This window comes from Quercus suber, unplaced genomic scaffold (assembly GCF_002906115.3).
Source record: "Quercus suber isolate HL8 unplaced genomic scaffold, Cork oak 2.0 scaffold_417, whole genome shotgun sequence".
Taxonomy (NCBI): Eukaryota; Viridiplantae; Streptophyta; class Magnoliopsida; order Fagales; family Fagaceae; genus Quercus; species Quercus suber.
In genome coordinates, this window is record NW_027069868.1 from 1,537 (window position 1) to 14,927 (window position 13,391).

A 13,391-nucleotide genomic window follows, 5' to 3' on the forward strand; every position below is an offset into this window, starting at 1 on the left:
AAAAATGAAATTATTAGGGTACTTTGACTGAACCCTGACAGTTTCATTTTTATTCCAAACTTTAGACATTTAAATGTATGTCAAATAATGAGATACCACCCTGTCTTAAACATCTAAGGAACATATGCTGAAACAAGTAGTCCTTCCATTGCATTTTGATGCAACAAAAAATATGTAAGACAAGATTTAGGTGCAATACTTTAGGTGTTGTTTCTTAAGTTTCTCTTTTCAGATTTAGCTATGTGGCTATTTAATTAAAAAATACATTTCCAACCCAAGGAAAAAAAATCCACGTGGCAAAATCTTAAGAAAAGAACTTAAGAAATAGCACCTAAGTACTGTACTTAAGTTTTGCCCAAATATGTAATATAATTATTCTTTTTCCAGGTATGAAATTTAACTAAAATAAATATTTACTTTTTATTCCCTTGTACAATGAATAATCTCTTTTGTTATTCTCAAAAAAAAAAAAAAAAAAAAAAATCTCTTTTGTTGGTCTGATTGATAGAATAAAATAAATGAAGTATAATTCATTTTTGGTGACTCAATTTCTGGGCTCGAAATTTTATGGGCCTAGCTTGAGCAAAAGTCAGAAAAGCCGACTGATTGCTTAGAAAGCAGACTCAAGGCCCAGGAACTAACACATGGCAATTAATTAAGCCCAAGATAAACCCAAGAATCCGAGAGAATAGAGGAGGTCGGACTCGAGAGTCGAGACCCAAACCCCTGCTGAAATTTGTGGCGGCTGCTGCTACTGATACGGATATCAATCTTATTTTTTCTGAATATTTAGAAAGTTGTTGCAGGAATAATGGGGGGAAAAAAAAGACTAAAATAAAATAAAAAAAGCTACATTAATAGGGATTTTTTTTCCCCTGTGGTGAGTTTAGATAGAGAGGGTCCAAATTAGGTTTAGTGTGTAGTGACTTGTTGGAATTGTGACATGTGTCTATATTTAGATACATATCATCATCTAACCGGGTCCAATGCATTGGAAACACTTAACCCAAACTTTTCTTGACAGGGAGATAGATAGAATAAGTGAAGAGGAAGAGAGAGAAAGGAAGTTTTAGATCCGTGTGTTAAAATAGATGTTTTAGACTTGTATATTAAAATAGATAAAAGTAACTTTTTAACCAGTCTAAATAACATTTTCTAGAAAACAATTGCTCGGTCAAAATAACATTTTCTAGAAAACAATTGCTCTCTTATTGTAGAAAGTTTAAATCTTTTTGCCAATTTAGGAGCTATTTGGTAATATATTTTGAACAACAGTTTTCAATATTTAAATAACATTATAAGTATTTTTACACATTTTTTCACTTATACGCATTTCAAAAAAAAATACAAATAACTTTACTAGAATAACATTACCAAATAATGTTACCAAACGAACTCTTAAACTTGTGAATAATGATTCTATTTTACAAATTTATCGATTTAACAGAATTTGGTATTATTTGAGCAGGAAAATTCATTGAAAGTTTGAAGTGGTTTTGAATCCACTATTTCATTTGGTATGCATTAGAAAGAGGATTTTGTATGTAACGATGAAGTGCATTTTTTTGTCACTATATATCTATTTTTCTGTTTTTTCCAAAAGTTCTATGCTTGAAGAATCACCACTTTTTGAGTACAAAACAACGGAAGAAGAGGTTTTATCCCTGTTAATGTTGCTGCTGCTGCTGTTGGTACGGTTATCAATCTTATTTTTTCTACATATTTAGAAAGTTGTTGCAGGAATAATGAAAAAAAAAAAAGAGTGAAGTAAAATAAAAAAAAGCTACATTAATGATCATTTGGAATTGTGACACGTATCATCATTTGACCAGATGAAGCACTTGACCCAAACCGTTCTTGACAGGGAGATAGATAGAATAAGTGAAGAGGAAGAGAGAGAAATGAAGTTTTAGATCTATATGTTAAAATAGATGTTCTAGACTTGTGTGTTAAAATAGCTAAGAGTAACCTTTTAACCAATCAAAATAACATTTTTTAGAAAACAATTGCTCGGTCAAAATAACATTTTCTAGAAAACAGTTGCTCTTTTACCGTAGGAAGTTTATATTTTTTTGCCAATTTAGATGTTGTTTGGTAATGTATTTTGAACAACAGTTTTCAGTGTTTAAATAACATTATACGTATTTTCATACACTTTTTCACCCATACATATTTCATAAAAAATACAAATAACTTTACTAGAACAACGTTACTAAACAGACTCTTAAACTTGTGAATAATGATTCTCTTTTACAAATTTGTTGATTTAACAGAACTTGGTTTTTATTCAAGCAGGAATATTCAGTGAAAGTTTGAAGTGGTTTTGAATCCACAGTTCATTTGGTATGCATTAGAAAGAGGATTTGTATGTAATGATGAAGTGCATTTTTGTCACTATATATCTATTTTCTGTTCTTTCCAAAAGTTCTATGCTTGAAGAATCACCACTTTAGAGTACAAAACAGTTTTTTTCCACTCGAAAGCTCTCACCTGTTTTTCTAGCTCACTTGGACTGATTCAACTGAGGCCCAGCTCGGCCTATATTGACAGTGTCATGGTTTGGTCTTTGGTGTCCGGTTACTCTAGTATGATAGCACCATCCTAAGACTCCTGAAATTATCAAAAAAATAGATAATTGTTTATCAGGAAGAAAAGGTTTTATCAGCTTGGGAAACTGACTCTGGTTGCATTTTGGACAGGTTTATTAAGGTGTTGAAAGAGTTTGCAGGCTGTGATGGGTAAACTACCTCCAGCTAGGTGTAAAATGTGGGAACTTCAACATAGAAAAAGAGGGTTTATCCAATTTTTTACTCCCAGTTGAAAGTGTTGGAGACCCTTGACTTAGTTGTTATGCAGCATTCACCTGAGTGTCTACTCCAACTCCTCCAGCGTTTGCTCAAACACGGAAACCAAATCAAACAAATCCATTCCCTCCTAATTACCAAAGGTCACCTCCTCTACAGCACAAACACAACCGCGCCAAATTCAAAATGGATGAGCACCCTCCTCTACAACACTTTGATAAGAGCTTATGTAGATCTTGGACAAGCTCACAACACCCTTGTCCTCTTCACCCACATGCTTGCCCATGGAGCCCCTCCCAACAGCCACACCTTCCCTTCCCTCATCAAAGCCGCAACCTTTTCCTCACCATCTTTGGGCCAACCCCTTCATACCCAAGTCATCAAGCGCGGTGTTCTGCATGACCCGTTTATACCCAAATTTTTATGAAATTATATTATTTTTTAAAAAATTATGCACTTTTTTTTATTAGTAATTGTAAAAATACTATATTTTACTATTAGTTTACAAATTGTCATATAACTAATTACAAAAAAGTGACTTAACATTTATTAGTTAAATTGATGAATTTCATCAATGGAAGTCAATGTCACATAATATTGTAACTTTTATAGTGTTTTTTCAATATACAAGACCAATAGAACTTAATCTAATTGAAATCCTAAATGTTTCCAAAAAAATGTTGCAAATGTGTTAAATCATCAATTATAAATTAATCTCTCTAACAATTTGAGACTTTAATTTTTTGTAATTGTAATATATTTTTATTTTTATTTTTTATTAATATTTATGGTTCAACTATGATATCAAGTCTCTTATGAAATTAACATTAGTTTCATGGGATTATTCATCAAATTATATATTTAATGTCAATTAACCTAAAAGACTACATAAATTTTCGCCTTAGGCCAAATTATGTTGAGCCGCTCTTGAGTGCAGTAGTAATAGTATGAGTTGTTACAGGATACAAACAAAATTTCACAACCTTTTTACATTAGCCAATCACTTCAACATAGGCCATTAGAAAAGGAAAAACTTATGTACGCTAATTTAAGCATAGTACACTAGATTCTCTAATTAAATTCAAATACATAGTTTTATTAAATTTAATTGACCTTGATGTGTGCAAATATATAAACATTATGTAATGAGGTGTAATATATAAGTAACAAACTACTTCATATTATCTATTTTTTAAACAAATTTCTACAAATTTTTTGTCTTTTATCTTTACAATATATCATTCAATTTTTTTTTATTAATATTTTTTTAAGGTGAACCATATTCTTCTAACTTTGTTATAGTGTGTTATATTTGCCTAATATACAACTAAAATTTATAAGTTTCAAATTTATTATTCAGATTTCTCATCTCTTAAGGAACAATGATATTATTATAATAATCAAAATTCATCCAAAATTAAAAATATATTTTAACCAAAAATTAAAATGAAACCAAAGAAATAAAAGATATATTTTATAATTTTTTTTTTACTCAAACAATTGGTAGGCATATTTCAAATTCAAAGCCATGTAGATTGTGTTTTTATATAACTCAAATTTCTATTTCCAAAAAAAAAAAAAAACTAAAGTATTATCCAAACCAAAATTCAACAAAGTTATAAGAGGGAAAATACTTTGTGATGAGAATTAAAAATACACAACCAAAACACATATTTGTAAAATTTAAATTTAAAAAAAAAAATCAACCTTAATTAGAGTTATAAGAAAGAACAAAAAATCCACCAAAAGAAAGTAGAGAGACAGAATACTCACAGTTTTGTGTTGGAGATATGGATTGAATGGGAGAATATATCAAATTTATACAAAATAAAATAGAGAGAAAAAAAAATCAAAGTTTTAGATAGAGAAATTGATAAAATAAGTGTAATGGTAAAGTAGAGAATAATGAGGATATAAAGCGGCAAAGGTGGAGGGAAAAGTTGGAGGAGTCTAATAGTAGGTGTGGACTAATTTATAAAAATAGACGTAGAATAAGCATGGTACTAAATAACTCTAAATATTTGTCATCAATTTGTTTAAGTTCCTTATTTGGAGATAGATTAGTAGTTGGCAGTCCATCTTTCTATCTTCTTAGTCAACTATAGAGGGAGCATTTGCGATGATGCTATCCTTTAAGCCAGGGGGTGTGTACAATTATTTATTTATTTTTTTGGGTGTGATTTCTCAACTCTCTTAATCTTGTTCTATGAATTTATTCATACCATTTTTACTTAATTGTTTCTTTTTCTTATTTATGCTAGTTGTACTATAACTCTCGCATGAATGTCATATCTAATTGCAGCTTGGACACTCAATGATGCTAAAAGTGGTAATTGCTAAGGAATTGGTTAATCAGATTATTTGTTCTTCCACTCTCCCTTGATAACAACATAAGATAATTATAAAAATAGACATGGAATAAGTTGTGGTCTTAAAATAACTCTAAATATCTAGTCATCAAATTGTTCAATTTCTTGTTTGGAGATAGATTAGTAGTTGGCATCCCATCTTTCTATCTTCTTAGTCAACTATAGAGGGACCATTTGCCGTTGATGCTATCCTTTAAGCCAAAGGGATGTGTACAAATTTTTATTTTATTTTTTGGGTGTGATTTCTCAACTCTCTTAATCTTGTTCTATGGCAATTTATTCATACCATTTTTACTTAATTGTTTCTTTTCTTATTTATGCAAGTTGTACCATAACTCTCGGATGACATGTTATATCTAATTGTAGCCTAGACACTCAATGATGCTAAAGTGGTAATTGTTACGGAAATTGGTTAATCAAATTATTTGTTCTTCCAACTCTCCCTTGATATTCTCTTGCTTAATGGTTTTGTCACTTGTGTTCATAAACAAGTTCAAAAGTTCTCGATAGTGGCAAGAATATTTGATATTTTTTCTCACCTGTCATCTAATGCAAATCGCAAAAGCCACTTAACTGTCAAGAGAAAAGCCGATGTAGATCATAGATGATTGATAGGATCTTTAACATAGCTTCTGATCTTAAATACTCCCAGCAGTTTTTGATAATTTGCTTGGGTTGTGGTGCTATGGAAACTTGCTCAAGCTTAATCCATATGTAGTTATCTATTATGGGGTTTAGTTTCAACGGTTGAGTCTAGCACCAAAAAAAAAAAAAAAAAAGAAGAAGAAGAAGAAGAAGAGATATCACATCCTAACACAAAGTTGCAATCCTAAACACAGTTTTATTGATTTAAATCCAAATCAATTATCCAATGCAACCTTCATTTATAGGTCTCCCTGAAATCCTATAATACATATTTATAAGCAATGTTGAACTACAGCACAAAGCATATTCCATGGGCCACATGAAGACAAGCCAAACCAAACTCTGAGAGTGATAGCTTCAATTCATATTTCTTGGAATCTCTTAGCTCAACAAAGTATGCTCTCTATCGTAAAATTGGGAACTCTGTTCCTTTTCACAATCTTCCGTTGTCCTTACTAAACTTTCTTAAGACAAACTTATAGCCATAAATAAGACAAACGATTTTCCACCTCTGTAGGGACTAATAAAAGTGCTACGAGCTTTTTACAGTAACTCAATCAACTATAGGCTGGAATTTTCTGATTCCAGCCACCGCCCTTGCTTTCCGGAAATCGTGGGCATGATCCCATCTCTCCCCCAGCATTAATGTTTGATAACACCAGTAATCGCCCGCTATGCCCGCTATGCGTGGCTGCAATTCAAGTAGCCTTTGCCCCACTACAGTTCCCAGCTCATGGCTCCATGGATCTTACAAGCACCAAAAGAGCCCAAAACAGAACCATCAGGCTCAAAAGGCATACTTCTTATAAATCTGTTGCTTCCTTAAGTAAGCCTGCTCTGCCAAGAGATCAACAACACATCCATAGTGCTCCATTATGGCTACAATCCCAAACTCATGCAGCATTGATTGAACAACTTTAATCCCAACTCACAAATTTGCCACGAGCACAAGCTGTCAGGACAGCAACAAATGTGACCCATTAGGATGCTGGCTTTCATTTTCATCTTCTCAAACATATCCAAAGCCTCCATCCTCTCCCATTGGAAGCAAGAGCAGTTATATCGCATTCCAAGTGCAAACCTCTTTAACCACCATTTGGTCGAAAACATTTACAGCATTTCTCAACAACCTGTCTTACCATAAGATCTATAATGCCGTCCCTGTAAATACGGTCAATTCAATTCATTCCTAATAAATATCCATGAATTTGCTTTCCAGAAGAAAGAGCTCCTCCTCCATTTAAATTAGCACATGAAGAGAGTACACTACATATGTAGCTTCATTAGGCCTTACCGAACATGCCATCACATCTCCATGCGTTATCATCTTTTGAAAACTTAATTGCTCACTAAAGCACCCATTCCTCTCAAACCCATTAATAATACTCGTCCAAGATACCACATCTCTCTTAGGCATGCATTTAAAGAGCAAAACAGCAGACCCATATCCCCATTCTTGCCAAACGCATCAAGCATTGCATTGTACGCAACAACGCATGGTTGCGAAATTTCCTCAAACACCTTACGGGCATCAAACAGGTCCCAAGTTGTCCATAGAATCTTACAAATGACGTTTGAATAAAATTTGTAGAAATTTGTTTAAAAAATAGATAATATTTGAAGTAGTTGTTACTTTTTATATATTACACCTCATTACATAATGTTTATATATTTGCACACATCAAGGTCAATTAAATTTAATAAAACTATGTATTTGAATTTAATTAGAGAATCTAGTGTACTATGCTTAAATTAGCGTACATAAGTTTTTCCTTTTTCTAATGGCCTATGTTGGAAGTGATTGGCTAATGTAAAAAGGTTGTGAAATTTTGTTTGTATCCTGTAACAACTCATACTATTACTACTGCACTCAAGAGTGGCTCAACATAATTTGGGGCCTAAGGCGAAAAATTTATGTAGTCTTTTAGGTTAATTTGATACATTAAATATATAATTTGATGAATAATGCCCATGAAACTAATGTTAATTTCATATAGAGACTTGGATATCATAGTTGAACCATAAATATTAATAAAAAATAAAAATAAAAATATATTACAATTACAAAAATTAAAGTCTCAAATTGTTAGGAGAGATTAATTTATAATTGATGATTTAACACATTTGCAACATTTTTTTTGGAAACATTTTAGGATTTCAATTAGATTAAGGTTCTATTGGTCTTGTATATTGAAAAAACACTATAAAATGTTCACAATATTATGTGACATTGACTCTGATTGATGAAATTCATCAATTTAACTAATAAATGTTTAAGTCACTTTTTTTGTAATTAGTTATATGACAATTTGTAAACTAATAGTAAAATTTATAGTATTTTTAACATTACTAATAAAAAAAAGTGCATAATTTTTTAAAAATATATTTAATTTTATAAAAATTTGGGTATTTAACCATGAGATGTGGAGCATTTTTTTCTAAGGTGATTTTTTTATTTTGGGTGGGGCCTTAGGATTAGGCCTTGAGCTGGCCCTGACTGTACTAGTCATTTGCCATTTACTTTTCCTCTATTTGGATTATATATATATTTTTTATTGCCTTGCCATTGTCATCTCTCTTCCTTGTTCATTCAATCATGCTACAAAATACAAACAAAAGCACCCAAAGATGGCACTTTAATTAACATACAATATATTGATATCCAGCTTCACATGTTTATGGCCTATACATATTGATTCAACTAACCTTTTAGTCAATCTTCTTGCTTAGAAGGTGCTCTGGCTATCCAGTTTGTGTAATCTTCAAAGGTTTTCAGCTCTCATTGGTAAGCTTAACTAAGCCCAAATTTTATTGTCTTGTAAAGTTACACTAGTATCTAACTGGCTCATCACATCATGCTTATTGGGTCAAAGCAAACTATTGATTGGCTTACATATTGATTGATTTACATATTGGGTGTGCTTGCAAATTTGATTTTTAAGATGAACGCTTAGTAACTTCCAGTGGCTGTGTGTTATTATGCACACTAGAAGCATATTTGGACATCCCTTGAAAATTGCAATTTTTCCCCAGTTGTGTTTCATGTATAGTAAACTATCGGTTTTGGTGATATATCCATTTATAATGATTGACTGAAATTTCAAAAGCTGTTTTGGGCAATAGGGTGAGAGATTAGAGGTTTGGAGGGTTTAGAAGGACCCAAAAATATCAGATGTGCGTGTGTTTAAATCTAATTTAAGTATAGATTTACTGTACAATAAACTGTTACAAGAGGATGCCTTTTATTGTATTCTGATACTTTCTTGTGGATTGTTTTAGTCTCATGATATAAGCAAGGTTCTTTAAAACAAAACATCAAACCTCATAACCTTCTAGGTAAACGCCATGGTTCCAAGTGTCACCTTTAGAAAATCTCTGCAATTAGGTCCAAACATGCCTTAGTCTTCTAATATGTCTATCGTAGTTTGTGCTTCTGATCTTTGTTCAGATTTATTCTAGGAACAGATTATTGAAAAATTGAAAATATGTCCATGTTTCCAGGATAAAATGGTAGGTGAACCAGTAAATGTGAATGAATTCCAAGAATTGGCTAGGGCAGCCCTTCCAAAAATGCACTATGATTTTTATGCTGGTGGAGCTGAGGACCAGTACACATTAAAAGAGAATGTGGAAGCATTTCATAGAATCATGTAACATGCTAAACCTTCTACTCTTAATACAGCGAACTGGGTATGGCATTTTATTATCTATATAGTTTTTATGGCTTTCTCAGGATTCGGCCTAGAATTCTTGTGGATGTTAGCAGAATGGATATGTCAACTACTGTATTGGGGTACAAAATCTCAGCACCAATTCTGATTGCTCCAACTGCCTTGCATAAGTTGGCACACCCTGAAGGTCTAAATCTTTAAGGAAGAGTCCTCAGCTGAGACTTCCTTTTCCCCTATCAAATGCTTATGTTACTTGCTGTTTTGTTGCAGGAGAGCTTGCCACAGCCAGAGCAGCCGCTGCATGTAAAACCATAATGGTATTGAAACAATAATTTGAGTTCATACTTACACAGGGTGCTGGCTCACTGAAACATATTTTACTGTAGGTTCTATCCTTCACTTCGTCTTGCACTGTGGAGGAGGTTGCTTCCAGCTGCAATGCTGTTCGGTTCTTTCAATTATATGTACTGACTTATTCTTGATCTCATATTATTTCAATTTTATGTTGTTAAAATTTCCTTAAATGTTATCTTATTAGGTAGAAAAACACACTGAAATTTGGTAATTATTTGTGAGTAGGTATACAAGCAGCGAGAAATAGCAGCCGTGTTGGTGCAGAGAGCTGAGAGAAATGGATACAAGGCTCTTGTTGTGACTGTTGACTCTCCCAGATTTGGTCGAAGGGAGGCAGACATAAAAAACAAGTAAAATGTTATCTCTTTCTTTTTCCTTCTATAATTTAATTGCCTTCATAGTTTGGCATAGATGCTTTTATAAAAGGGGACAGGATTGACATTTGAACTCTAATACCAAAGATATCTTATTTATTTGTCTCTCATATTGATGCAATGAGTTATGTCAAATGCATCTCATTAAACAACAACTGTAATAACTCCTGCAGAATGGTTGCACCTCGACTGAAGAATCTTGAGGGTCTCTTATCAATTGAAGCTGATTCTGTGAGTGGAATAGTTTTCCATACTTTTGAATCTAAATATGCCAGCTTAGAATGATGAGGTTATTCTATTTACCAAGTTGTCTAATATTTTCTTTGGGAAAAATACATTGCTTTAACTGTACCATATCATGCATCCTTTTATAAGCCAAAAAACCCTCCATTAATCTGAATATTGTCATTCAAAAAACAAGTGTGAAGTGTGAAGTGATTTATGTAACACTGTCTCTATCTATCAATATGGATTATTTCGAAATACAAGATATACAATGTGTATGTCTCAAACATGCACACTAAATATGTTTCCTTCATTTCACAACTTGAACAAATAGTTTTTTTTTTTTTCAATTGTTGTTTTTATCATTTTTCTTATAAATCTTTCATCTTTTTATTTCTTCCTTAGAATTCTATTCTTATTTTTATCACTACATGTAATCTGTGATTTACAGTTCACTACAATTGTTTTAACTATTCAAAAACTAAACTTCTGCAGGATAATGGCTCAAGCTTAGAAGCTTATGCCAACAAGACAATGGATGCTTCCCTTTGTTGGAAGGTATAAACCAGCAACTAAGTAGATTACCTTTTGATATGCTTGTTCAAATATGTCAGGACTTAAGTCTGACTAACTGGCGAAGTCTCATGGTTTACTTACCAGGGACCTAGCACAGATTAGGGAAAGAGAGATTTAAAGGGTGGGGAGAAAAGACATCACATAAGTCAATGAGATATATGCAAATTAGTTGCATTTCACTAGATGAGTGTCTAAAAGATACTACTGTAATGGTCATATTTTGTACTCTTTAATTTTAGTGTAGGCCGGGCAGCACTCTAGAACCACGGTTTAATTAGTAAATTACAACATCTGCAGGACATAGAATGGTTAAAATCAATTACAAACTTGCCAATTATCGTCAAGGGAGTGCTTACTGGAGAAGATGGTAAGATAAAGCTTTACTTTGGATGTTTCCGTCTCTTTACTTTGTCTTCCTGATTTTTTCCTTCCCTTTAGTAACAGGAAGAACCTTATCTGCCTTTTAAAACTTTAACCCTCCAATGAAAAATTCAGTCATTTATAATTGGTATTTTAACCCATTAAATTTCTATATGTAACCATTATAAGATTTTTTTTTTTTAATTGAAAAAAATTCTACTCATAAAGGAAACTCCTTAAATCCTTTTTTTACCTTAGGAAATTATAGAATAGGAGACTTGTTGATCATCCTAAGTAATCTTCTCTTTCCTATTATTACCTTCTCTATCATCTCTGTTAAAAAATTTTATTTTAGTTCATGTAAATTCTACTACGTTAGATGCTCTTGATAGTTCACTCAGATCCCAGAAATTCAAGCATTTTTTATTTTTCCTGCTGTTCAACATCTCAAGTCTCCTTAACACTTGATATGCTACTATTTGCAGCAATAAAGGCTGCAGAAGTAGGTGTTGCTGGGATTATGGTCTCCAATCATGGAGCTCGCCAACTTGATTATACGGATGCAACTATTAATGTTCTGGAAGAGGTGTGTCTCTATTAATTAGTGAAATGTTTTTGGCGGTAATATGGTAGCAAGAAATCCTCAACAACATAACAATTTGTAGGAATTTTAAGCATTTTAATACAGGAAATGTGCATCTCATGAAATCCTGAATTTTCTGTTTGGATCTGTGTATAGTTCCTAGTATGCTCTTTGGCATTGCGAGTTCAATCAACAAGCTTAGCGTACATGTTTGAGGATACTTATGTACCTTTCGGTTGCAGGTGGTTCATGCTGTCAGAGGAAGAGTTCCTGTCTTCCTTGATGGAGGAGTACGGCGAGGAACAGATATCTTCAAGGCATTAGCCCTTGGTGCACAAGCCGTCCTTGTAAGCTCCCCCCAACTTTCCTCTTAGACTCTTTTTGTTCACATGCAATGTTGAGCTTGTAATTGATGTCACAATAGACCATGTATATTTTACAGTCATGCACCAGTGTAATTGTTGTTGTTGTGTGAGTCTCAAGTGTCAATAGAAGTCTGTGCAAACAACTGATGTCTTTTGGAGATTCTATCATACTGTGCTCCTAGATTGCCATCCTTCTTTCTCAGCATAATGCTTGAGTGGGACCTTAACCAATTTGTGTCTAACTAGCATGTGAAAATAAAAAAAAAAAAATAAATAAAACCTTGCTGAAGTTGAATATCCAGATCATTGAAATACTTTGAGAGTACTATTGGATATTGTTGTGGGAGTGACAACTAGGGACTCTACTAAGAGCCTATTAATACACATGTTGGAACGCCATTCCAACCCGTAAATCTAAAGCCAACGGATTTGGAACCAACTGTGCATATCATCTTTTCATTTTCTTTACTTTTTCTTGATGTGGGACTCAACGCTCACACATATTTGTAACAAATATATTATGAAGGATAAATCAAGGATAGGGTATTTGGGGTGCATTAAAATCTGGAAATTGTTAATTATAACCACAACCAGTGTTTTCCAATCAAAAGCCCCTGATTTATTTATTTTTTTTTAAATCTTTTATTTTGATTCTTATCTTAAGTCTATTGTAATCTATATATGCTATTGCAGATTGGAAGACCTGTTATATTTGGGCTGGCAGCAAAGGGTGAATATGGGGTGAGACAAGTCATCCAAATGCTGAAGGATGAACTAGAGGTCACCATGACACTATCTGGCTGTCCTAGTGTGAAGGACATTACTAGACGCCATGTGAGGACTGAGCGTGAAAGACTCCATGCAATGCTCTAATAACATGAAGCATTAGGACAATATCCTGGACAAAAATGATTCAGATCATTAATTTAATCAGTGTTTTAAAATGGGTACATCATGAATGTAATTGTAAATATTATGTGTTGGATATGTGAAAAGGGACTATGAATAAATATTTACCATTTTTATATAAAAATGATAATAAAAATAATGAATAATACTTCAAAA

General features: G+C 32.7%; 1 protein-coding gene across 2 annotated transcripts; it reads left to right on the forward strand.

The window, feature by feature from the left end:
• Positions 1–8,363: 8,363 nt before the first annotated feature.
• LOC112032193 (peroxisomal (S)-2-hydroxyacid oxidase GLO4) lies at positions 8,364–13,391 on the forward strand. Of its 2 annotated transcripts, XM_065761519.1 has the most exons (13): positions 8,364–8,603; positions 9,267–9,282; positions 9,320–9,468; positions 9,552–9,676; positions 9,760–9,806; positions 9,876–9,953; positions 10,069–10,193; positions 10,391–10,448; positions 10,938–11,000; positions 11,316–11,385; positions 11,864–11,964; positions 12,204–12,308; positions 13,020–13,391. In XM_065761519.1, exons 3-13 carry the CDS (start codon positions 9,326–9,328, stop codon positions 13,197–13,199), a joined length of 1,095 nt encoding a protein of 364 aa, XP_065617591.1. In that variant the 5' UTR covers positions 8,364–8,603; positions 9,267–9,282; positions 9,320–9,325; the 3' UTR covers positions 13,200–13,391. The 2 variants fall into 2 exon arrangements, with proteins under 2 accessions (XP_065617591.1, XP_065617590.1); XM_065761518.1 differs by lacking the exon at positions 9,267–9,282 and having other exon boundaries at positions 8,365–8,603.

Excerpts from the sequence above, each read along its gene's own strand:
- LOC112032193 (XM_065761519.1), top strand. The coding sequence starts at position 9,326 with ATGGTAGGTGAACCAGTAAATGTGAATGAATTCCAAGAATTGGCTAGG. Across the intron at positions 11,386-11,863 it reads AGTGCTTACTGGAGAAGATG|CAATAAAGGCTGCAGAAGTA; the intron begins GTAAGATAAAGC and ends TACTATTTGCAG. Across the intron at positions 11,965-12,203 it reads CTATTAATGTTCTGGAAGAG|GTGGTTCATGCTGTCAGAGG; the intron begins GTGTGTCTCTAT and ends TTTCGGTTGCAG.